At 39.5% G+C, this 27,335-nt stretch overlaps 2 protein-coding genes across 6 annotated transcripts in view; one reads left to right on the plus strand and one right to left on the minus strand.

Moving 5' to 3' along the window:
• The window catches only part of RNF170 (ring finger protein 170), a 62,050-nt gene extending 45,815 nt beyond the window's left edge, over positions 1–16,235 (minus strand). The window contains exons 1-2 of one of the 4 annotated variants that reach the window (XM_074209050.1): positions 15,925–16,235; positions 609–749 (exon numbers count right to left, since the gene is read on the minus strand). In XM_074209050.1, coding sequence (XP_074065151.1) covers positions 609–742 — 134 coding nt within the window. In that variant the 5' untranslated portion in view covers positions 743–749; positions 15,925–16,235. Of the gene's footprint in view, positions 1–608; positions 776–15,827 lie in introns of those variants that run through there. The other 3 variants (XM_074209049.1, XM_074209051.1, XM_074209048.1) reach the window with 3 other exon arrangements.
• A 606-nt stretch (positions 16,236–16,841) lies between these two features.
• Positions 16,842–27,335, plus strand: part of HOOK3 (hook microtubule tethering protein 3) — a 111,116-nt gene continuing 100,622 nt past the window's right edge. For both annotated transcript variants that reach the window (XM_074209056.1, XM_074209057.1), the window contains exon 1: positions 16,842–16,944. In XM_074209056.1, coding sequence (XP_074065157.1) covers positions 16,888–16,944 — 57 coding nt within the window. In that variant the 5' untranslated portion in view covers positions 16,842–16,887. The remainder of the gene's footprint in view (positions 16,945–27,335) is intronic.

Here is a 27,335-nt window from a genome sequence, read left to right on the forward strand (position 1 = left end):
TACAACCTTAGAAAAACAGCCACAATTATTTTCTGGTATGACACATTCTTGTGCTTTAGGAACTCAAGAATTATAAGTGTTGTTTCTAAGTAATATAATCCTTAATCTTAATTTTGAATATGTTAGCATCATTTCTATCTCCCTCATCTATTCTCCTATGAAGCTATTTCAATAATGTTTATTTATTAGGTGTTGTGGCATGGAGGATAAAATGCTGGGTTAAGAGAAAGGAAGCTCTGGGTTCAAATTCTGTCTCTGACATTAGTTCTCAGATCCAAGGCAAGGAAGGCATTTAATTGAGACCTATACTTAGGTACTGCCTAGATCTACTCATCATTTTTGTAAGATTTGAAATATTTTGTTAAAAAATAACCATAGCCTTGAACATTAACATTTCACTTAAAATAAGACTGAATGTTTCAAATTATGTATTAAACAGTTCACAAGAAAAATATGTAGCAATATCAAGAATATAAGTAAAGATGTACCATAATTTTGACTGTGATTACTTGAATTTTACGTTTGATATTTAAACATTACCAGAAAGTTACAAACTTAATGGACCTTGAAAATATATAGTATTCAATCCTCCTCACCATTAGACTCACCTTAAAAGTATATATATCAGTGTAGCTATGAAAGCAAAACTGATCACAACTGCCACAAGGACTTGGTTGCTTACTCCTTCTATAATTGAATCATCCAGTTTCAAATTCTGAATTTCAGATTGCTGTTTGTCCATTCCAGTTCTAAATATGAAAACAAAAAAAGCCATAGATCAAGGAATGCTCTAAAATTGAAATGAGTTCATTAAAATAAGCAAGGCAACTTTTACTATGCTATTTTTTTAATATCAGTCTTATAATTTATAACTTAAGAAAGCATCATTAGTGTTTCAATGTGAACTTCTTCCTGAATTCCCTAGAATTGTCCAAAATTATCTTGCTAACAATTACACTAACTTCTAGGGGATTTAAACAATTTATATTTTGGCTATTATTCCTAACTAGCATAAAGGAGGAGTTAGTTTTGCTTGTTATCTTCTGATAAATGAAGAAACAAATATTAGCAAGTCAGTTCTAAACTAAAATCATTTCTTCTTTATATGTGAAATACTGACTCTCACTTTGTTCCAACAACCGTACCCCTTACTAAATCTGCCATTATTACTCTTTGAAGTAGAGAACAGTCTCAAAGAATTTCTCTCTCTCTCTTTCCACCCTCCGCCCTTCCAATGTCCAATATTCTTCTGGAAATCTCTCACTTAGTATTTCATTCTTCCCTACTCTTGGGGATGTGGAACAATGGAAGAGAGCACAGGTCTGGGAGCCAGAACACCTGGGTTTGAATTCCATCTCTGATAATTTCTAACTATGTGGCCATGGATAAATTCCTGAGAACCCATCTTTAGAGTTATAATTCTCCAACTGTTTCTTTTTTTTATATCAAAGTCAAAGAGTCTTCCAGTGCCCCAACACAGTAATTAGACAAATACAAAACATTGGTCTAGATAACAAACTAAAGGTAGAAAAAAATGAGAATGAACATGTAAATCTTTGTGAGGCTCTGGTTCTACTTATCCTTTGGATTACAATGGTACATCTATTTGCAGCAAATCAATTGAAATCCATCAACAAACTAAGAATTCATTATACAATCACTTTTGTTTTCAGAGTGAAGATTTATTCATACAACAAAAGGCAGTAGTCCTAAGTGGGAACTATAAGCATTTCAAATAGCATTTTGTCATGCTGATTAACATGGCAAATATTCCAGGATTTTGTTTTTGTTTTCAAGGTCAGCACTAACCCCTTAGGACAGTACCTTCTACACAGTAGCCCTTAAGGTTTAATGAATGAAAGTAAAGGTTCCTTTTGTTTTTAAAACACTTAGGTCTTAAATTTACAGACCTTAAAGAAGAAAGTTAAATAATTGTAGTTGTTTGTCTTTCCATTATCTAAAGATATCAGAGATATCAAGACAAGCTCAGATTTAGACTTGAGGGAGGGCTTAGATTTAAGTAAGGGAGGTGCAAAGTCACCAACTTCACTTTCTCCTCTCAGACCACCTGACTTCCATGGCCGACATGGATCAGGACAACAGAAGATGAACCAAGGTGCAAAGGGAGAAATCAGCCTTTTTTAAGCTAGGGGCTTTAACAGATCTTAGCTTGACTGAGTTCGACCCATTCAGAGATGAAGGTCAGGGAAGAAAGGGGAAAAAAAGTGCCTCTTTAACCTAGTTTTGAAAAAAATAATCTGAGAGAGTCTTCACCCTCAGGTTCCTGGCCCAAACATTTATTATTTACATTCACCTAAATAAGATATATATATATATATACATATATATGTATATATGTATATATATATAATATATTTATGTATGCAGTCAAATCCCATAATAGGCATGAATAGATTAAGTTGTCTAGGTTGGGTCCATTAGCACAGATATATCAAATAAATACCTTTCTCCTCAGTTTGCTACCACAGCACAAGACAGTGACAGTCTGTCTCTGGTTTGGCCATAGAAGTAATGGAATCAGTTTTTCCCTCTGTTCTGGGAACAGTTTCCTTTTTTAGTCATTAAACTCATAGAAAGGCTTGATTTTTTTGGAAAAAGAATGAAGAAACTGTTAACTTCTCCATCCTTTCACCTTGTTGCCAAACTCAAGAATTTTCTACATGACAACTCTTAAAATACTTAAAAGCTATCTTTCAACAATTATCATCCCTGACTGTTCTCTCCAGATTCTTTCTTCTTGAAGTTAAGCATCTATCTCTACTTCCTTCAACCAAGTCACATGTAGCATTATTTCAAATGGCCTCATCTTTCTGAATATTTTTGGGGGGGGGGGCACATTTGTGCTTATTACATCTCACACAAAGAACTCTAATTGCTGGTATTCTGAATATTGATGATAAATCTCAGACTTTGCTTCTTCCTGCCATAATCAGTCTTTTGGAAGCAGAATGTTAAAGAGAGGCTTCAAGAAACAGAGCAGGAAGTAACAAATTGGCTATAATATTCCTGTGTGGCAATCACTAAGAAATTAACAATGTGGGAGAAGAAGCTAAAAACACTCTGATTACACTGGTATGAAAAGGTGACTGTGAGGCCAGAGAGAAGATTCAAACAGTGCTCTGCCTAAGCTATACAAATCAAGTACTGATGATCACAAAACATTTGAAATTCTATTCTATTAATTAGCCTTAATTTATGGATGTAAAGGAGTAGGAAAAGATAGCTGGTCAAGAGGAAAGGATTATTTTACTCTGATAAAATTATGAGTTATATTTAAGTTATATAAGTTTTAAGAACTGCCTTAGTTATGTAGTTTTGAAGTAGGGGGAATATTGGACAGAAATGTTGTATAATTATTAAGCTGTACCCTCTATTGTGACCATGTATCCTCCCTCCACCCTTCCTTGCCATCCCATTTTCCTCATCTTCCTACTAAAAAAGCTCAGCTTACTCTTCAGTTGAGCAGCTCCTCTGCCTTGGGAGGACAATTCACTCTGGGGGAATGTGATCCCCTATCCTTTTGCCCTTCTCTATTACTTATCCTGTCTACTACTTGTTGCTTGTCTTGCTGTGAAGCTAGCCCACTATAGGGGAGCATGATTCCCCCACCCCTTTGACATTCTCAACTATTTATCTCCTACTTGCTTGTCTTCCTGGGAAGAGGCCCATTCTGGGAATGTGATTCCCCCAAATAACCTCTCACACTCTTAGCTGTCCTTGATGTCCTCACCAGCTCAGGTTGCGGCCATTCTTTCTTCTTAACATATTTCCCTAAATAAGCCCCAACATGATTTTTCAGAATGCTTGTAATATAAGCCTTACCCTAAAAATAAGCCCCAGAGTGTCAGCCATATGGACACATTTAGTACGTTCATTGTAACAAATGATAAATGTATTGAATTATAAAATAATAATATTAATATGTAATTAAATAGAAATGATTGACATTAATACTTAAGCATTTGTAAATAGCCAAGCAGGTGCTTTTGGACTAGAGGTAAACACCAATGTAAACAGACTAACTTGAAATTTACTGCTGAATGACCAATTGGAGTATAGACACAATGCATAAATAAAACACTTTTTAAAGTCTAGATGGAAAGAAAGCCCCACTTCTAAACATCACTAAAGGAGAAAGATAAGCATGAATGTCTTTCAGGCATTTATGTTCTTGAAATTGAAAAAAGCCTGATGCACACAAGCAATTATAAGAAAGCAGGTCAATTTAAGGCTACTACTTGTTTTGTAAGGTGGCCACAGAGTTGGCTAGTCTGGGATTCAGCTGGCATCTAGTTAAAGACATGAACATCCTTGAAGAAAGAAGAATAGATTGCATAATGATTCCCAAAGGAAGACTGCCTATCTCTAGACTCTTGATATTGCAATAAAGAAGCAATTCTAGGATCATTTGAGCATGGAAATTAATGACAAACTTGAAAGAATAGAGAGAAATCAGCATGGAAACTTTGGGGTTTAGAGAGTTATACCAATGTTCTAAAAGAAGATGACATGACTGTATTTGAATAAATGTAGGTTTTTATACATGAATAAATGTAGATTGTTGTACATGAAATAAAACAAACAAAAAAAAAAAAACCACAGACATTGCCTGAAAATCAGCCCTAATGCATCTTTTGAAGCAAAAAATTAATATAAGATCTAGTCTTATTTTGGGGGAAATACAGTAATTCTTCTACTTCTATGGAGAACTCATTATCTTGCTGCTTCTCCAAAGAACTTAACATGTGAACTTTTTGTAGTAGATTTTGGGTCATTAGTGCCACCTGTGAATTAAAGTCTAAGCCTTTCTTTCTTACCTCCCTGAGTCAGAGAGTGTGATGAATTCTTCACAAAAGGAACCTATATCTATCCTTAAACCCCTCCTCCAAAGCCCATTTTCCATCTTTCCCAATGATGATCAGGAAAAAAAAAATATATTCTTAGGGACACCAATGAGTAGGAAGACTCACTGGAAAACTGCTAGTTCTGTCTCTAAGACTGGTTCATATAGTTCAGAACTCTTTGCAAACCCTCAAACAGGGAACTCTTTACCAGTCTACATTTATTTCTTTTCCAAAGGAAAAATGGAAGACAGGAAGAATGTAGATATTACACACCCCCACCCAAGGAAAAGCTATGTTATCAAAATTCTGAGATATGAGGAGAGGCTTGGAAATCACTTAACAAGTAACATCAGAAAATGAACACTATAGGTAATCTATACTTTATTTCAAGTGGAAAAATAGAAAATTGTTAAATTTCCTGAACGAGATAGCAGTTATAAGAATGACAAAAGAAGAAAGCACAAGACACACCCTAAGGGAAATGGAATTTGTAAAATTAAATAGCAACCTAAATAATATTTTACATTCATGAGTTATCTTTTAGTGAAATAAAAATTCATTAATAATATCTTTACCAGGTAAATATGTCTATTGAAGAACATGGGAACATAAGATTTTGAGCTGAGGGAGACCTTAAAGATGATCTAGCTAGTCTAGTCTTTTCACAAATGAAGAAACTGAAGCTCAACAAAGTAAACTAACTTATTCAAGTTCATACAGTTAGTAAACTGATCATTACAAGTCAAGTCAAGCTAATAAATATTTATTAAGCACTTACTTATATACTAAGCACTGAGCCAAGTGCTTCAGAGACAAAGGAGGTAAAAGAAAATCTCCACTCTCAAGGAGTTTAGTCTAATGGAGGAAAGAAGGTAAATAACTATGTAAAACCAATACACACACACACACACACACACACACACACACACACACACACGATAAAGTGAAGAAAATTAAAAGATGTAAGGCATTAGCATTAAAGGGGGAGGCACCAAGAAAGACTTATTGCAAAAGGTGAGGCTTTAGGCTGGGACTTGAAGGAAGCCTGGAGATGGAGATAGCATTCCAGATATGGAGACAATAAGCAAAAATCCAATGACCTTGGAAATGGAGTATTTTATGTGAGCAATAGCAAGGAGGTCAGTGTAAATGGATTACAGAGTATCTTGCGAGACCAAGGTGTAAGAAGACTGGAGGAAAAAGGGTCCAGGTTTTGAAGTTAAATGCTAGAGAATTTTATATTTGATCTTGAATAAAATAGGGATCCTCTAGTGTTTATTGAATAAGGAATGACGTGGACTTTAAAAAGACAAATGGAGAATGAAATGGTTTGGAGGAGACCAGAGGCAGGATATCCAACTAATGGGCTACTGGTCTATCTCAGGATGGTAAAAGTGTGAGAGGAGAGGAGGGGGATATATACAAGAGATGTTACAAAAACTGATAGAATTTGGCAAGTGATTGAATATTATGAGCGAGAGAGGAATCAAGATGACACCTAGATGATAAGGTACAATTGTGCTTGGAACAATGGTGGTGTCTTCAAATAGTAAAAGAAAAGTTAGGAAGTGGAGAGGGATTTTGAGAAAAGATAATGAGTTTCATTTTGGTCATATTGACCAAATGACTTTAGATGGGACAACGGATTTAAGATGTTCAATGGGCAGCTGGAGATGTAAGTCTGGAGGATAGGAAAGACAACAGGGCAGGTTAAGTAAATCTAATAATCATTGTCACCTTTATTAGGGGAATCCACGAAATTGCCACAACAGGAAAATTATTCCGTTTAAAAAAAAGACAGATAAATATAAAATAGATCAAAGGAAGTTTTATATAAAGCAATATTCTGATTCATCAGAAGTTACTGAAAGGCTTTATATATGTATTATGACATTTAGACAAATGTCCTAATTGGAGAAACTGATCTAATCTCAAAACATCAATTCAAAAGAAGAGTCAAATTAATTTGGAAGGGAACACAGTAACAAACACACCTTACAAAAACTGAGGGAAGAGTACAAAGCTAACTTCAGCTTTATAGGAGCTGATGAAAATGGTATGTTTCCATCAAAATTCCTAGCACTAAGAGTACTAAATATATTGGATCCAAGATGCCAAAATCTATATCCTCCTCACTTTATCAAACCTAATTGTGTTAGGTGGGAAAGTCCATTTATCATTTCTCAGAACTGGAGGGGTAAGACCGAAGTGTATCTTTGAATGTACTGATAGTGAAATCATAGGATTATAAAATTTAGAACTTGAGGGGACCTTGCAAATCGTCTAGTTTCTGATATCTAGAGAAAGAAAGAATTTTCCTTTTCCTGAGTAGGACTATTTATAATCCTGCTGCTAAAGTTCCCTTCTTATGTACATAATAGATAACTATAGAAGAAATGGTAATGTCAGTTGAAATATGCCAGGTCTCCTGTAGAAAAGGGGTCAAAGGATATGAACAGGCAGCTTTCAAAAGAAAAAAAATTCAACAATCATATAAAAATGTTTTAAATCACTGATAATAAAATTAATGCAATTAAAATAACTCTTGGGTTTCTTCTCACATCCAAATTGGCAAAAAGATGAAAATGGTCAATGCTGGAAACATGGTGGAAACATAGATATATTCATGTACTGCTGGTGGAGCAATAAAACTGCTCAAATCATTCTTCAGGAAAACTTTCGAAATATATTAAAATATATAAAAAACCATATACAAATAAAAATATATATCTCTTGATCAAGAGATACTACAGGGGTGGCTAGGTGGCGCAGTGGATAGAGCACCAGCCCTGGAGTCAGGAGTGCCTGAGTTCAAAGCCGGCCTCAGACACTTACCAATTACCTAGCTGTATGGTCTTGGGCAAGCCACTTAACCCCATTTGCCTTGCAAAAACCTAAAAAAAAAACAAAAAAGATACTACTAATAGACTTATATTCCCAGGGAAGTCAAAGATAGAAGCAAGGTCCTATATATTGCAGCATTTTTTGTAACAGCAAAGAACAAGAAAGAATGTAGGTATCTATCAAACATAGAATGACTGAATTAGTTGAATTATAAATATAAGAGACAATTATTATGCCACATGGAACAACATATACAAAAAAAAATCAAAGAAATTTAGGATCACTTATATAAATTGTTGCAGAACAAAATGAGGAGAACCAGAAGAATAATTTATACAATGCTGACAATAATGGAAAGGAAAAATTGAATTAGAACTTTGACCAATATAATGACTAATTATCACTTCAGAGGACTTCTAGTGAAGGATATTCCTTGTCTTTCATCAAAGAGGCACTGGAATACAAGAGTGGGAATGAAGGATATAATATCATATGTGGATAATATGTTGGGTTTTGTGGGGAATGGCTTAAAATGAGTTTTATTTTAGTCAACCTACATGACATATTTTTAAAAAACAATGCTTCCACTCCAAATAAGCCAGGGCAAAAATAAATAAATAAAGCTCAGCAGAACATCAGTCCAGGTTTTCCAAGTCCTGGTATTATATGAGAATACAAAAAACAGTCAATAATGAAGACAAGGTAATTCAAAAAAATTAGCTGAATTTGTGAACATCTCTCCATTTGTAAGCCACCCTCAAAGAAAATCATAAATGGGATTATACCAATAGAGTCATTATGACATCTAGATTCATGTTTTTACCTATAAAGAACTTTTTAGTTGTTTTTTTTTGGTAAGGCTTGCCCAAGGTCACACAGCTAGGTAATTATTATGTGTCTGAGACCACATTTGAACTCAGGTCCTCCTGACTCCACCACCTAGCTGCCCCTGAATTGATAGTTTTAAAAAATTAATAAAGATATGTTAGATGTTCTACAGCTCCTATCATAAAAGGTTTTATTATATCTAGCTTGTATTCTTCAAGTCTGCCTTTTGATTTCATTTAGTCTTTGATGTACTTTTTTTTTTTAACAGCTAAGCATTTTTTTTTAGGTTTTTTTGCAAGGCAAATAGGGTTAAGTGGCTTGCCCAAGACCACACAGCTAGGTAATTATTAAGTGTCTGAGACTGGATTTAACCCAGGTACTTCTGACTCCAGGGCCAGTGCTCCATCCAATGCACCACCTAGCCGCCCCCATTTGATGTACTTTTTGCAAGACTCTTTTGTGAAGCTAGTTTCTAACAGAAGATGGTTGATTATCATGTCAACTCCAGTGATTATGGTAGCATCTGCTCCTTTAGCCTCAGGACCTTCGGCAGAGACATTTCAACTGATAAGTGAATCATCAATGTTATCTTCTGTTCTACTGACCACCTGCCCCTTCATTTCCAGGACAGCCTGTTCACAATCTCTCAGATCATGTAGATGAAGAACATCTCATCATGGCTGATGAGGTCTTGGTAGCTGATCCAGACAGCAGCAGGAGGAAGAAGGAGGTTGCAACCTGGAACTAGTTCAGTGTGAGCAAGATGAAACCAGAGCAGTGCAAAAGAATAGCTATGTTGGTTTGTTGTTTAACTCTACTTGTTCATTGCAAGTCAGTTCATTTGGGGAGTGGGGGAATAGTCATTAGAAAATAACAGTCATGTTTTTTTAAAAAGACCAATAATTAAACATTTTTAAATTTACTATCTCTCCCACTTTATATTACCTGAATAGAACTAAATATTTCACATCAAGCTGAAAAGTATCAAACTATCTATGGCTGCCTATATCCTAAAAGATCAAATATAAAATTCATTTAGCTTATAAAGTCCTCCAAAACCTGACCCATTCCTAGCTTTCCAGTGTTTTTAAACTTTTCACACTTATCTCTTGCCTCACCCCTAACTGTAACCCTCTTTCCTCCCATCCCCCCAAATCCTGCCCTTGCTGCTCCTCAAACTACAGACTTTAGGAATCTTTCACTGGTTGTCCTCTATATCAAGGACTCTTTCCCTCGTGGCTTCCTTCAAGTCTCAATTAAGGAGACATTTCTGCAATAAACTTTTTCTGATTCCTGTAATAAGAGTGCATTAAATGTAATCTTATTTGTAAAGTTGTTAGCACAGTGTCTGGTGCAGAGGAGGCGCTGAATGTATGCTTTTCCCTTCCTCCTGTCACTAGAGCTTCCCCTCTGTCCACAGTTGTTTGCATGTGAAACTTAACAAATGCTAGGTGACTGAATCTGGAGTCAGGAGTACTCGAGTTCAAATCTGAGCTCAGACACTACTAGGTAAGTCCCTTAACCCTCTTTGCCTCAGGTCCTCAGCTATAAAATGAGCTGGAGAAGTAAACAGTAAATCACTCCAGTATTTTTTGCCAAGAAAAGCCCAAATGGGATCAAGAAGAGTTAGACAAAACTAAATAACAACAAAAATACATTTAGGTCCCAAAAAGCTTTAATAGCTTAAAAATGCACTAAGACTTTTGGGATATCCTATATAAAAGTAAATATGTTTGGCAGTGATAACATTAAAGGGACTGGGTTTATTTATAGCAGATAGCATGAAAGGTGAACTCTGAAGGAAGCTAGGGATTCTTAGGTGGAGGTGAGACCGTAGAAAAGATTCCAGGAAAGGGGGAAGGGCTGTGCAAAGAGGATAGGGAATATTATCTATGCAACATAGTAAATAAGTTATTTTTAACTTGAATGTAGAAGCCATGAAAGAGAGTAATATATAATAAATCTAAAAAAGGAAGACTGAAGTCAAATGCAAAGGGTTTTAAATGCTACAGAAGAATTTGTGTTTTATCTTAAAGGCAACAATAAGAAATCATTGATATTTTTTGAGCAAGGGAGTGATGTGGTCACATTTCCTTTATTAATTTTAACTTGGTGGCTATATGAAGGATGGACAGAAAGCAAGGACAGACACTAAGCAAGAAAATGAATTAAAAGGTTACTACAATAGGTGAGGGATGATGATGACTATAGTGGGGAGGCTGTGTAGTGGAGAGAAGGCAATAGATTAAAGAAATGTCATAGACTTGGTAACTGATTAGATATGGAGGATAAAAAGAGAGTGAAGATACAAGGTGGTGTCTAAAGGTGCAAATCTGAAAAGACAGAAATAGGGATGTTAGAGTGGATGAGTTGGAGAAGAAGATAATGAGTTTTGTCTTGGACATTCTAAGTTTGAGATGCATGTGTGAAATCCCATTCAAAATGTCCTAATGGTAGTTGATGATGTAAGGTTAGAAGTTAGGAGAATGCCATGGGTTGGATACATAGGTCTGGAAGTCATCTGCACAAAGATGATAACTCAAGGTGAAGTACAATATCAACGTTTGTGAAATTCCTGTAAAGAAAGGGGTCCCCAACATCCTTCTGGGCCATGAGAAATTCCATAGAAATACAAATTTGGATAGGTGCCTTTGGGTCTGAAAATAATCAGATTAAGACCCAAGTACTTGACCCTGGGGGTCACGGATATACCATAAAATTGTTTGAAGATTCACAAAGCACCCTTGTCAGCCTAATTATCCTGCTATATCTGTTAAATTCCAGGACTGCCTCCCCCTTCCCCAGGTGCAGCTGGAATAATAAGATAGTAAATTCCTCAAACCTGTAGGAAGCCCATGAATATGTGACTCCCTCCATCTCAGGAAATATGTGCAAACAAAGACGCTGACCCTTTCTGTCTATAGGTAACCCCATATTTATATATGATAAGACCCTCTCTGTATCCTGCTTGCTCTCAGTATCTCCCCCCACCTCAAAACACTATAAAAACCCTATTCCCTTGAACAAGCAGATACTGTCTGATTTGGGTACTCTTCATCCCCAGGCTCTCCCCAGGAAATAAAGATCTCCAGACTTATCAACTCCTGATCTCTGTCTTGCTCTTTGGGTTCAGCAAAGGAAGACTTCAGAGAGTTTACAAGGAAAAGCAAATGACTTAAGTAAGATCCTTGGAATATCTACATGGTTTGAGGGCAGGACATGGAAATTATTTCAGCAAAGAAAACTGAGTTGTAGTTAGACAGGGAGGAGCCCCCCAAAAAAGCAATCTCACAAAAAATCTAGAGAGGAAGAAATATCTAGGACAAAGACATGGTAAACTATAACTAATGCTATGCTGAGTTCAAAAATGACTATTAGATTTGACAATTAAGTGATCAATGATAACTTTGGAGAAAGTAATTTGGGTTGAGAAATAATCAACCAATAAATATTTATTAAGGCTTATGATGTTCCAGGTAGCAAATGTCAGAAGTCAGATTACAAGGGATAGAGAAGTGAATTTTTCCTTATCTTGCCTTTTTTTCCAATGCCAAGGATAAAATAAAAACATTACAGGAAAAAGATTCAACTCCAGAAGCAAAATTACTTAACTGAGGTTATGAATATGGAACAAATGCTATAATTTTGCAAAGTTAAAAAAATACTACTGTTATTACTTATATTTTTGCAAATAGGAAAATTTCATATTCACCAATGAATATGTGATAGGTTTGTGATTACATTTCTTATTTCTCTCTCCTTTGAGGTATAGTACTTGTTAAATTAAACTAAACTGGTCATTGTATGAAATAAATGACATAAATACTTAAGTGATCTCCATATACTTACAACTTTACGATTTGCTTCATTACACAAACATAAGATGATATACAGAACCAGGACAGAAGAGGTGCTGATAGCTAAGTACTAGATGGAAGAATCACTGAAAAATGCTTATTAAAATTACTGACAGTATATATTGTCTAGGAAGAAAGGGAAGTGAATGGCTGCTGGGCTTGTTCTTAGCTCCAGGAATGCCAATGAACTGAGAATTACTGGGGAAGTGTTGGAGATCTACCAGCAGATCTTGATCAGCTAGTTGTGGGCTCCTGTATTACAAGTACTGCAAGTATTGTATGCAAGAGAGAGAGAAGAAGGACCGAAACAATATTGGGGGTAGGGGGGAGGATGTCATGTATTATCATCTCTCTTACTTTGGAAAGACTTTCTGGAGGAGATGGGGTCAAATTTAGATATATTTTGTAAGAAACTCAGTAAAATTAATTAAATGATTAAGCATGGAGAAAAATTAAAAATTTACTACAAATATTTAGTGCATTAGAAGCTGAAGATATGGTTTTTGTTTTGTTTTGTTTTTGCAAGGCAAACGGTGTTAAGTGGCCAAGGCCACACAGCTAGGTAATTGTTATTAAGTGTCTGAGGCTGGATTTGAACTTAGGTACTCCTGACTCCAGGGCCAGTGCTCTATCCACTGGGCCACCTAGCTGCCCTTGAAGATATGGTTTTAATATTGATTCTGAAAGTTTCCAAAAATCTAAAGTTTTAATTCTCTACCTTTTTTCCAGTGAGATCTTATTTAGAAAGGAAATTCTTTTTTGCTTGCCCTACATAGGCAGTTAGGTGGCCCAGTGAATAAAGGGCTGACCTAGAGTCAGAAGACCAGAGTTCAAATCTAAGCTTAAGCACTGAGTAACTGGATGTGAACCTAAGCAAGTCACTTAACCTGTTTTTCACAATTCCATCTCTCTACAAAAAGAGCTAGAGAAGAAAATGGAAAACCACTCCAGAGAATTCCAAATGTTGGGGGAAGAGTCAGATTAGACTGAAAAAATGATACAATAACAAAGACAAGGCTAAAATAAGAACTGAGTCTTTATTACCTATTATTATTATTATATTATTATTATTATAGCTAATTATTACCTAACTATAATGAATGAATGAAAAAGCATTTATTCAAGCACAACTAGGTGTATAGCATTTATGCTAAAAACATTGAGAATATTTTCTCAACTGTGCTTCTCTCTGCATCCCACACTGATTTCCCAAAATGTAAACCAGAGAGAACATCCCCTACCCTATCTATCTTACACAATTTCTGAGAGGATCATGACAAGATGAGAGATGTTAAAGTACTTTGAGGGGAGCACAAAGTTCTAAAAATGCTCGATATTATTATGTGGGTGGAGTCTTAGAAAAATCTGACAAAGCATAGTGAAAGTATGACTAAACCCAGCATCATCTCATCTCTGCTTCACTGGCCTTCTGCTAGACTCTTCTAGGTTCCAATAATGCTACACAACACTAAATCTTTATCCAAAAGTGCTACACTTCCAAAAGTCATTAAACAATGATTTCCTTCACAAAACAGTACTGTTTATTTATTGTCAGATAAAAAAAATAGGGACAATGATTAGACTCTCCTAACTGGTGATGAGGTAGTCCTGGTAACTCCTGCCCAGATCTCCTGAGTTTTCTCTAAAGCGTTCTTATTTAACCTAAGTTCCTGAGCTTCCAAAGGAAGAATTAGTGCCTTTCATTTTCAAGTATAAGTTACATGTTGCTACCAATACTCATCCAAAAGGCCTTTAATATACTTCATCTCACTGGTATAAGCTTATCTACAAAGAAACGCTGAAAGCAAGGAGACAGTTCAATATATTGTGGTTAAGAAATAAAACTTTATAAAGGAGGTTGGAAGGTCAAGGTTATCTAAACCTGGAAAATGGAGTTAAAGTATAGGTAATATTTGTTAAACAAGCAAAGTTGCATAAGGTAAGGCACAAAGAACTGCTTAGAATAAAATTCAATTCCATTTTAAAAGCATTTATTCACTTAAAGAACCTTTAAAGAAGCAGCAAATGGCCAAAGACTTTTCATAAGAATGAATTAAGCAAAATTGTTAGAAATTTGTTTTGAACTAAGTCAAGAAACAGTGGGATTTAGGTACTTTCCCCAGATCTTAGATTTCATTCACTGCCAATAAGCAAATTGTCTCTACTAAAGCAGATGAGCTTACCCACAATCTATAAATGCTTAGGGATACTAAGAGGTGAAATGATTTACCCAATTTTACACAGCCAAGGTGGGCCTGAAACCTTAATACTCTGTCTCCTAAACCTCTCATTTAGTCCATTACTAGAAAATTAATTAATTGGTAAGCCAGGTTTTTTATAAGCACTCACCGCCAAAAAATTGCTAGGAATGGGAATATAAAAATACAGGTCCCTAGCCTCAGGAAGCTCACACTTTAATGGGGAATGCACTATGCAAAATAACTATCAGAAAGGCACGATAGTAGACGAAAAAATCAAAAGGAAAGTCGGATTTAAAGGTGAATCTAGAATTAAGTCGGAGAAGCTAGGAGGCTGAGATGAGGGAGGGAGAGCATTCCAGGTTGGGGAGGGGCAGCCTTGGAAGACACACTCTTTCAGGATGACCTATGACCCAATGGCTATAAAAAAGTAAACTGCGAGTCTGTGACCTTGTAACCAGACCTTGCTAACAGACAAAAAGACTTGCAACAATGTTTCTCTCCTTAGTCCTCCGAGCGGCTGAGGATGATTAATAACGCACAGCAAGGCCGACCCCAGTGGGTCAGTGGTCCCACACGTCCGGCCTCTGCCCAGCTCCCTCGACCCATCGTTTGGTTGGGGTTGGTTTTTTTTTTAATAAACTCCAACTTCCGGGCCCAACTGCCTGCAGGAAGGCTTCCCTTTTCCTCAGTCAATCGTGGCCTTCCTTCTGTGCCTCTTCACACTTTTCACTACACCTTGCCAGCCCTTTCCTTGAACATATAAGCAACCCTTTATCGGCTACTTGCAATCTCCCCGAAGGTACCCGGGTACCTAATGCTGAGTCCTGGAATGCCAAACTGATCCACGTTCCTGTCCACCTTTAAAAAGAAAGGAGTCCAGGAACTGAGAGCAAAGCTGGGGGGGGGGGGGGGGGGGTTCGTGGGGAGACGCGAGGTGTGGCCCTGGGGGAGCAGCGGCTCCTGGTGACAACCACATTTTGCCTCCTGCTCCAGGGGGCCAAGGACCTCGCAGGGAGGCTGGACGGGCCACAGATCGGCTGTGAAAGCGGGGGAGGGGATCCCCAGTTCTCGGGTAGGCGCTCCAGGCCTAGATGCCACCCCCCACCACGGGCCGCAGCCGCCTGGCAGCGCCGGCCCTCGGGGCCCCAGAGAATCAATGAGGAGGCCCAGGGAAGGGTTCGGCGCCAGGGAGGACCAGCAGGGCCGCGGGGCGGGGGCCCAGCATCACGCACCTCGGGCGGCCAGCCAGAGGCGGCTGCGGCCGCGGCCCCGGGCACGCACCTGGGCCAGCCTTCAGGTATCCCCGCTCGGCGTTTCAGAGGCACACACCTGGGGGGACCCCGCCGCGACGGCCCGGCCCGGCCCGGAAGAGGCTGCGGCGCGCGCGACTCCCACGCAGCTCCCCAGGCCCCCGAGGATGCGGCGGACGCCCGAGCCCGACGCCCGGCTCCCGATCCCCTCCGGGCTGCCCGGCAACCGGCCACTCCCCCACCCCCAACGGCCCCGCTCCCCTCCCGCTCTCCGGCTCCCCCTGGAGGAGGAGGAGCAGGGAGGAGAGCGCCGGAGAGAGCGCGGCCCGGGGGCGGGGCGGGGATGTGGCGGAGCCGCGGTCTCGGGCCTCGGCCGCAGGGCGCGCGCGGCCGGGGCTGTGCGCGCGGCCGGCGCACCAGCTGCGAGGCGGGCGCGTGCGTCTCTTCCCCAACAGCTGACCGAGATGACGTCAATTTCCGTAGACTTCCGCGAGAGGGAGCGTTTCCGGCGCCGCGCCCGCGGCCCCTCCCCCAGCCCCAGCCGCGGCCCAGCTTTATTTATTTCTCTGCCGAGGTGGCCCCGTCGCTCCCGGCGCAGGCGCACATCCCGAGCGCCCGGGAAGGCCGGGGACCGGGCGGGGCGGGGTGGGGGGGAGTAGACAATCCCCCGCCCGCGCGTGCGCGCCGGGCACGCAGGCGGCGCCGGGGGTCGGGGCCGCGCGCTGACGTAGGGGACGGCTCGGACGGACTGGCCGGCGAGGAATGTGATTGTGCGCAGTGGGGGCGGCAGCGGCCGCGGCCACGAGCTGGCCGGGGAGGGGGCTCGCTTCGCCGGGCTGCGGGCGTGGTCGCCGAGGCGCTGAGAGCGGGCGGCGGGCGAAGGGCGGCGCCGGGCCCGGCCGGGGAGAAGCGGCGGCCGCAGCAGTCGCGGGGGGGAGGCCGGCGGCGCGGCCCGGACGCTCCGGACACAGGCCGCGGCGGCGGCGGCGGGGCGGCGGAGGCTTCCGGCCCGGCCCGGAGGGGGGTGCCGCCGGCGGGGAAGATGTTCAACGTGGAGGCCCTGGAGCGGGTGGAGCTGTGCGAGAGCCTCCTCACCTGGGTAGGTGACCCGGCGGCCGCCGGGAGGAGGGGGAGCCGCGGGCACCGTCACATCCGGGCGGCCCCCGCCGAGACCCCCAGCCCGGCCGGCCCGAGGCTCGCGCCGCAGCCCGGCCGGCCCCAGGCTCGGCCCCAGGCTCGCCCCGCAGCCCGGCCGGCCCCAGGCTCGGCCCCAGGCTCGCGCCGCAGCCCGGCCGGCCCCAGGCTCGGCCCGCAGACCGGCCGGCCCCAGGCTCGCCCCGCAGCCCGGCCTCGGCGGGGAAGCGGGTTCTGCGGCGGCTCCGCATCGGGGCGGGAGCGCGGCCTGCACCCCGGCGGCTGGCGGTGCCCGTGAAGGGTTCCGGCTAAGCCCTCTCGCCCCCTTGGGCTCCACGGTGCCCGCAGGAGCCGAGGGAACGCCCCGGGGGCCCGCTTGCTGCTGGGCATCCGAGTCTGCCCCAGCCTCGCTTAGAAAGCGCTCGGTGCGGCGCCCGGAGTTGAGGTGTGGCCTCGGGCCTGCTCGGCTGGGTGACCCTGGCCCTGTCACTTGGCCTTGTTTGGCCCCGTCCGGCTCCCCAGGTGTGGGAGTGAACTGGGCAAGGAAACGGCCAATCGCTCCAGCGTTTGTGCCAGGAAAACATAGGTGGGGGCACGGAGAGTCAGACGCCAGTGAAACGCCCGGACACTAAGGAACGTGGCCCTCTGTCGCAGGGACACCCACCTTAGGAGCAGGACAGGGGGCTGTATGCTTAAAGGACCCTGAGCAATAGGTGTCGACTTGTGGCTGGACCTCTGCACATAGTACTATACAGTACTTTCAGGCATTCTGTGCAGATGAGATGAATGTGTGGAAGCAGTTAGGAGCAGAAAGCCAGGAAGAGCTAAGTGTGCTGCAGTCAGAACATCGGGGAGTCTGTAAAGGAATCCTAGAACATTTTGAAGCCAAGATAACTTTAAATGGTTTTTATACTTGGTTGTGTTCAAGTTCTCTTTAAGAACTTAGACCTGGACAGTATGCCCAGTGGGAACTTGGGCCGCTTGCTGCTGAAAAGATTGTACATTGCTACATTGTACTCTTAATAAATAGAGAAATTGTAGTAGTACATAATCCATTCAGAAGGTTTTCTTATAAAATAACTCCATGATTTATATATTCCAGTCTTCACTGAACTAAATCTTGGAGGGGGGTGGGAAGGATTGAAAACAGTTATCAGCAGTAAAAACTTGATATAATAGGATAGATTTTCAGTTTGGAAGTCAAATCTATGTGATCAACTCAACATCCATGATTCCCACCCTAAACCTGCTGCTCCAGTACTGCTGCAGGAAAGTTGGACTAACTTCATTGCAAATTTGTTACCCTTCTCAACTGACCCCTTATTGTCATACTTTACTATGAATAGCATACCATGGAAAGAATAATTTCACTTTCTCCAGCTATTGTTTTTCCATACCTTTTCTTCTCAAGCAGCCTATACCATCCTGCTTCCTCTCTCCCTCTGCCCCAATTCTTCCCAGCAAAAAACTTTGCTTCATTACTAAAATGAAAGAAAAAACCTAAGTCACCAAATAGGATTCCTCTCTCTTCTCAGGTTCTACAAAGAATTTATGTCAACAATTTGCTCCTCAATTTATCCCTTCTCAATTTGCAGCCCATTCTCATCCACTGACTGTTTCTTTGTTGCTCTCAAACTTAATTTAGATTTCACCCTTCCTTAAATTTTTTCTTGACCCCACCTTTCCCTTAAGTTGACATCTCATTGCCCTTTCTTTTGATAGCCATACTTTTAGAAAAAGCTGTCTATATTTATTACTTTGTATTCTTTTTTACCTTCCACTTTGCTCATTAGGGTTTCATCAGTGAACTGAAAAACTGCATTCATGAATGATTTTTTTAAAAGATTTGTATGAATACTTTTTGTTTTGACATCCTATATTCCTTTTAAAAGATTCCCCTCTTATAAGAGAACTCTTAGAACAAAAAATACCAGTGGTCTCTTAGTTGTTAAATCCCATAGCCTTTCTCCCTCCTTTTTCTTCATTACTGCTCTGCAATATCTGCCACTATTAACTCCCTTCTCCTGAGTACTCTCTCCATCATGGTTCTTTTTCTATTAGACTGATCCTTTGTGGGATCATCATCCATGTCCTGCACCCCAGCTGTAGCATGATTGCCAGGCTTTGCCCTGAGACCTTTTTGTGTCTTTCTCTGCAGTCTTTATTATCTCATCAGGTTCTTAAACTCTTTGCTGGTGACTCACAAATGTACATACTCAGAGCTTTTGCCTTTCTGGAACTCCATCAACAACAAATTGCCTGTGAGATATCTCTTCCTGGGCTTCCCACAAGCAGCTCAAACTAAATATATCTAAAATAGAATTCAATATCTTACCCTTAGACCTTTTCCCTTCCTCCCTATTTCTACTGAAAGTGCCACCCTTCCAGTCACTCTAATTTGCAACTGAGGAGTAATCCTCTCTCAACTCTGTTCTCTCATTATTTGCCAACAGTTCTTAATTCTTCAACTTACCTTGCTTTCTGTCCTCTTATTACATAACTCCGATGGACTAGCCATATTCTAATGCCAAATGTACACTTGCCAAAAAGACTGGAGAACTCAATACAGGACAAGTATACACAATGGGGGGGGGGGGTCAGAAAAAGCAATTACAAGGACATTCTGAAAAATCTCAAGAACTTTGAAATTGATTTTGTAGCATAGGAGACACTGGCACAAGACCACCCAGCATGACAGACTGTCATCAGAGGGGGGTGTGCTCTTATGAGTAAAGCAGAATGGAAGCAACTCAAATGTGAAATGCACAAGTTTGGAGAACCCACCCAGGTGTTTACAGGGACTATTTGTGCCTGACCTGTGATGGAGCATTCTGAGCTCATATTGGTCTGATCTACCACAGGCGGACACATTGTAACTTGCCTCTCACAAAGTGATGTTACTTTGACCTTAAAAGTTCAGATCTAACTCTGCCATTCCTCTGTTCAAGAAGCTTCAGTGGCTCCTCTGGCTTTATAACAAATCTTTTTAGAAGAGACTTCTTTAGTATTTAAAATCCTTATTAATATAACTCTAGCCTAGCTTTCCTAATCTCCTTTTCACTGCATATAATCTAGCTATCTCTACTATTTGTTGTTTCTGTGTGTCTTTCCATTTCTCACTTACATGCTAGTTGTTCAGTGGGTAGAGTATTGGGCTTCTAGCCAGGAAGACCTGAGATCAAATCCTGCCTCAGACACTCTGTGTCTGTGGGCAAATCATTAATCTCTCTTATCCTCAGTTTTCTTAACTTGTGAAATGGAGTCTCCTTGTGAAATATCTCCTACCTCTCACAGAGTTGTTGTGAAGACCAGATGACTTTGGAAAGTGTTTGGCATATAACATTAATAATTGCATGTTTCCTTTCTTCTTTGCACAGGATGCACACCGCCCCCCAACACCATCCCCTAATCCAAGTACTCCCTTCTCAAGTCTGCCTCTTGTTCCTACTAAGGTTCAGCTGAGGAAACACCACCTCCAAAAAGACTTTTTTGTCTCTTCTCATTGTTAGTGCCCCACCTCCCTCTCATCACCATGCATTTATTTTGTATTTATCGACTTAATTATTTGTGAATGCGTATCATACAAATACAGTGACATTTTTTTGTGTCCTGTACTCCTTGGCAATCTTAGGAGTCTTATGAACCCTTTATCAGAATAATGTTTTAAAATGCACAAAAAAAGAGTAAAAAAGAACCCAATTATATTGAAATACATTTATCAGAATTTTTTAAAAGTAAATTCTTGAACTCTAGATTAGACTGTGAGCTGCTTAAGAGTAGGAATCATCCTACTATAGTATGTTTCCCAAGGAACCTAGCACTGTGCCTAGCTTAGAAGTGTTTAATAAATGTTTGTTGATTAAACACTAGAAGTATGTAGTGATTCCACTGTACTATGTATGTTGTTTCTGAAAGTGTGACTTTAAGATCGCATGAGGGCAGCTAGGTGGCGCAGTGGATCAAGCACCGGCCCTGGAGTCAGGAGTGCCTGGGTTCAAATCCAGTCTCAGACACTTAATAATTACCTAGCTGTGTGGCCTTGGGCAAGCCACTTAACCCCATTTGCCTTGCAAAAACCTTAAAAAAAAAAAAAGATCAGGTGAGAAATCTGGGTTTAAAAGGTGTGTTTTGAGTTTGGGAGCAGGAGGCTGGTATGTATAAGAAGGAATAAGATTTTAAAGTTTGATAAGGTATAGGAGAGCTAAAGTTATGGATACATCTGGATAGTATGTGGAAGTAGATTTATCAGTGATTTGGATACAAAAGAGAAGGGAAGAAGATTTCAGATTATTTGCTTCTGAAACTGAACTAATTGTATCTTCATTGTGGTAGAAAAATGAGGAAGCTGATACAAAAATCAGTTGAGGAATAGTAATAGTCTAATATAGGAGTAACCAACCTTCTGGATCACATTGCTTTACAAATACCCTTCAAGGACCTCATGGCATTCAATACTCATTCGTGAATAGAATGCAAACCACACCAATAGTGAGTGCAACCCAGGGCCAGTAGACACATCAAGTATAATAGAAACAAATTAGCTAGAGTAAAATCATAAAGATTTTAGGTAAATATACTAGATATAACTTAATAAAAATGTGAAAAGTAATAGTAAAAACTGTTAAGGTGCCAAGAAAAGTACTCCTAGGTAATACTAATTTGAATTAGAAAAATAACTGCCATTTTCTAACAATAAGGGAAAAAAGCAAAAAGAATGGTCTAGAACAACATTTCTCGAATTGATACAACTAAAGAAACTAATAGGGCAGTTAGGTGGCTCAGTGAATAGAACACTAACCCTGGAGTCAAGAGTACTTGAGTTCAAATTCAGCCTCAGATACTTAATAATTGCTTAGCTGTGTGGCCTTGGACAAGTCACTTATCCCCATTGCCTTGCAAAAAAAAACAAAAAAGAAACTTATGAGGATTTCAAGGATATGATCAAACTTGTAAATATTGATTGAGGGGTTCTAGAGTTTGGGATCCTAACGATAAAGGATTCGTCAGGAAACTTTTTGATACAAAATAGAGGAATTTAAATTTTGTTTTACTAAAAATGTATTCCTCTTCTCTACTCGCATAACTGTCATTTCTTGCCTGTACTGTTGCAATAGCCTCCTGTTTATTTTACCTACTTCAGGTAACCGTCTCTTAACCCTTCTCTACAAAGCCACCAAAGTGACTTTCCTAAATAGCAACCATATTTCTTCCTCTCCCCTCCTCTTCATAAACTCATTGTTGCCTCAAAGATCAAACCAAAAGACCTTTTCCCTTCATTCTTATACATTTTTATTCCTCTCCACACACTCTACTGCTCATTTTGTCCTATTTTCAGTTTCTCACATCTAGTGCACAATCTCCTATCTGTATGTTCTTACATTTATTGCCCATGCCTAGACTTGTGATCTAGAATGAGTAAAAGGATGACAGAAAGTCAGAAAAATCCACTTTCAGAACTTCAGAGAAAAATAAAATTGAAAATGGGAGTCTTTTTTGATGGTCATTTCAGAGCTTAGTAAAAATTTCTGTAGTGTGGAATATAAAAGATAGTAGATTATGAATGAAAAAAATTGAAGGAAAGAGTCAACACAGTCTTATGCTGCCTTCTGTTGCTGACTCATTTCAATTGTGTCCCCTGTTCATCCCACTATTTAGGATTTTCTTGGGAAAGATACTGGAATAGTTTGCTATTTTCTTGAGAAAATTGAGGCAAATAAGATTGCATGACTTGTCCAGGGTAGACAGCTATTCTGTGTCTGAAGTCAGATTTGGACTTGGGAGGATGAATTTTGTTCACTCCAAACCCATGGGTCCATCTACTTTGCCATCCTGATGTTCTTTATAAACTTGGGCTCAGTGGGTAGAGTGCCAACCTCGAAGTTAGGAGAACCTGAGTTCAGATTCCCGACTCAGATACTAAATAGCTGTGTGACTTGGGCAAGTCACTCAGTCCTGATTGCTTTGCATCCAGGGCCAGCTTCAGTCATCCTGATTCATATTTGGCCACTGAACCCAGCTCTGGAGGAAAATGTAAGGCTGGTGACTTAGCATAGCACCCTCCATATTTAAATCCAGTTCATTTGCATGTCATTAGCATCACCTCCCAGATGTCCTGGTCTTCTTGGAGAACAAAGGACAAACATCATCATTCGGGGAACACTTTAAGATGATCTTTCCTGAAAAAATTGCTATTTCTTCTAAAATTACCTTGTATTCTCTTTTATATATTAACATATTTCTATATTAAAGAATAATTGACACTTTAAAAACAATGGTGGGATAAGATATTTTATGCCTATAAATTTGACTGGTTCTAGTTATTTACATTTTATAAAGATTCATCTAGTTTTTCTAGTTAACTCTTTAGTAAAAATTCATTCTACTGGTTAATCACTGGATTTTGTATTTATTTGTGAGAAACAGAATCACTTGTGGTAGATGTGAAAGAGACCTTTCTCCAAATCCCTTATGTTGCCAATCTAGAAAGCCTTGGATTAGAGAGAATAGCTTGTTCAAGTTAGAACAAAGACTGGATCTTCTTAAAAATTCAGTGCTCTTTTCACCAAACTTAGAGGTCTTCAGTTACTAATTTATTACTCATCTAGTTTAATTTTTTGCATTAATCCTTTCTAGTGAGTTCAATATGGTAGGAATGAGTAGTTTGACTTAAGGGTTACTATTTACCATCATTCAACATCCCTGATCCCATACTCAATGCGTCTTTTCTAGTACTTAAAAAAAATACAACCTTGTATTTTCTAGGAGGAATTAAGTAATTCTGTAATTTTTTTCTTTAGAGAATGATAGTACAGTGCTCACAAAAAATAAAAAGTAATGGGTACTTTAAAAAAATACCTTCCTTGATCCTCTTATATCTTCACAACTATTGTAAAATTCATTTGGGTATGACCTTTTTCTTTTTTCTGCTTTGAACTATTATCCTGCTATGAAAGAAGTTCTTAGGAATGTAAACTTCCTCTGACTATGCAGTTTGGCACTTCCTCCTTAATTTACATCCCAGAAGATTTTGCCTGGAGGTAGAGAGTGGACAAGTGATTTGCTTATGCATGATCTCAGAGCTACCTTCTCAGATACAGGACTTGAACCCAGATCTTCTGACTCTTTAAGTTGATTCTATACCTTGTGAAAGACTACAATAATTAAATGTACATCAAGTTTCAAAGAGCAAAGTCACAGTAGTCTGTATACTTTTCTCTTTCAACTCTTTGCCATGGTCCTTTGATAATTAAACTATTATTGTCTTTAATACTTTTTTAAAAAATGTGTTTCTAAATTCTGGGAATGTGTCATTTGAATGTAAAAGTTCACAAGTAGCTTTTGCAAGCTAACCTGGAGAGTCAGAGGAAATTGCAAAATAGGTATATGTTTTTGACTTGAGGATGGGGAAGAATATGGTAGAGTTGACATTTTCAAGAATATCCTGCTGAGCTTGTCCCATTTATTTGATTGCATTTAAGCTCAAGAAGGCAAGGCAATAAATGAGTGGAACTAATGAAAGTGTTATCATGTGTGTTTCTTCTCTTGGTTAACATTAGTGTTTTGTATCTGGTAATTGGCAGGAAGTAAATAATAGTAATAGTATTTATCAGTAAACAATATAGTAAAACCTTATTTATCCAGCATCTTTGATAATTGTTCTAGTCACAGCCACAAACTTGCCGTTACTTTGATTTCCCTTTCCCTTATATCCCTCTCACTTATCAGATGTCATTCCTTTAAATTTTATCACTACAATGTTTCTCCCCTCCATTTTTTTTGCTAACTATTTCTTTCCACCAGTTCCTAGACCTGATCCAATCTTTATTACTTCTCACAAATATGACCTAAAAAAGCATTAATTCTAAAGATCTTCAGATTCTGGTCTTCTCCTATCCCCTCCCCTTTCTTCCAGCTCACCCTGTATATATCTCTGATATGTCTGATCTTGTTATTCCATTACTAGTGAATGACTCCTGAGCCTGACAGTCAAGAAAAAGTGAATTTGGAGTCATGGGCAAAGGACTCTGATTGTGTTCTACTATTTAAACCTTAAGTAAATCATTTAAAAATATCTTTTGGTTTCTGCATCTTCTCATCTCTAAAGGCAGGGGATTGGATTTTCTAAGGTACCTTCCAACTTTTAAATCCTATGACTATCTGTAATTCTGCACATTTTGACTTCAGCCTATCTTCTCCAGCCACATCTCACTGCCCTATAATTTGTTCTAGCACAATTGGACTATTCTTTTGCTTCTAAACTCATCCTGTGGTTTCTTGTCTCTATGCTTGGGAGCTCCCTTCTCTTCTATTCCTTCATTCTGCTTGTTGAAAGGCCCAGCTCAAATACTACAATCTTGATGATGATGATGATGATGATGATGATGATGATGATGATGATGATGATGATGATGATGATAGCAACTCACATTTATATAACATTAAGTGCCAAGGACTTTACAAATGTGATCTCATTTGATCCTCAGAACAACCCTGGGAGGTGGGTGCTAATATTTTCCCCATTTTACATTGAGGAAATTGGGACTAACAGAGGTTAAGTGATGTGCCCAAGGTCATACAATTAGCAAATGCCTTAGATGGAATTTGAATTCAGGTTTTCCTGATTCCAGACCAGGGCTTTATCCATTATACTCTGTTGTTAATTGCCATTCTCTGTCCAGAAATGATCTTCTTGTAAACTCTTAATATTATCTGAGGTTGATTCTACTATTTCTGATAATGCTGCCTCTTGCTTACATATTTCCCCTAGGTGAGGTTAGGAACCCTGTCTTTGTAGTTGGAGAGGACTGAACTTGAAGATAGATTTCTGTTTAGATGCTGCCTTAGACATTAGCTGTTTGCAGAGCCACTTTGCCAAATCTCAGTTTGGTCATCTGTAAATAGAAATAATAATACATATAACATCTACCTTATAAATCATTGACTCAAACCCCCCTCATTTTGTAGAAAAGGAAAATGAAGCCTATAAATTTGAAATGAGAAGCTCTAGTAGTGACACAATTAGTAGTTTCTCTTTCCAAGTCTGTGATCTCAGCATTATCCCAGGTTCCATCCCAAAGCCACCATTACTACAAGTGCCTCTAAGATATTATGTCAGGAAAACTTCCAGCTCTGCTTAGAATCTTCATATACAAAATGACTCATTGTAAACATGTTAAGCATTAATGTACATATACCATTCACTAGACCGTTTGCCTCTGAGGGGATGAGGTGGGGGGACGTTGTGTAACTTGTAAATATGCTAGTGGATGAATGTTGAAAAAAACTTAAATAATATATAAGTGGAAAAATAATCGATTGAAAAATTGCAGATTCAGAGAAGCATTAAAAGACGACTTTTTTTAAGGTTTTTTTTTTGCAAGGCAGTATGGTTAAGTGACTTGCCCAAGGCCACACAGCTAGATAATTATTAAGTGTCTGAGGCCCGATTTGAATTCAGGTACTCCTGACTCCAGGGCCTGTGCTCTGTTTACTGCACCATCTAGCCACCCCAAGACTTGACTCTTAACATGAAGTCAGAAGTGAGAATTTCATTTTGTGTATGAGGAATTAGGACTAAGGGAAAAGAAAGAAAATCACGGGTTAGAGAGAAAAACATAAGAGAAATTTTTAAAAAGTGAATTTGGTGTTCATTCAGATCCTGTGGTTTTTTGGTTGATTTTTATTTTATTTGGATCTGTAATTTTAACCTGTTTTTTTGTTTAACAAGGGGACCATATCCAAATTTAATTAATAGGTCTGTGATGTAGTTTTGGTTTGATGTGATTTTTCTGTGTTTTATGGATTCATTTAAATTTTAGATCTTCTTTATAGCATATGATATGTGAGGATCATTTTTATGACACTTTCATTTATATTTATATTCCATTATTTATTCTGACATTCCTAAACATGTTGGACACACGTTATTACCAATTTTTTTTAGTACAACAAACAGGCGTTTCTTTTGCTCCATCTTTGATGTCTTTGGGATATTTGATTTTAGTGGATCAAAGGATATACACAGTTTAACAACATTTTGGGTTTAGGTCCAGATTGTATTTCATACAAATCTCCCAATGGTGCAGTTTTGCCTGTTTTCCCAAATCATCATCAGTGACTATTGTTTTTCCTTTTTTGTCATCTTTGCCTTTCTTTTTTTTTTAAATTTTATTTATTTTAAGGCACTGGGGTTAAGTGACTTGCCCAAGGTCACACGGCTAGGCAATTATTAAGTGTCTGAGACCAAATTTGAACTCAGGTCCTCCTGATTCCAGGGCCAGTGATCTATCCACTGTACCACCTAGCTGCCCCCATTTTTGCCTTTCTTTTGGGTGTTACTGAAACCTCATATTGTTT

The sequence above is a fragment of the Macrotis lagotis genome, chromosome 1 (genome assembly GCF_037893015.1).
Source record: "Macrotis lagotis isolate mMagLag1 chromosome 1, bilby.v1.9.chrom.fasta, whole genome shotgun sequence".
Lineage (NCBI taxonomy): Eukaryota > Metazoa > Chordata > Mammalia > Peramelemorphia > Peramelidae > Macrotis > Macrotis lagotis.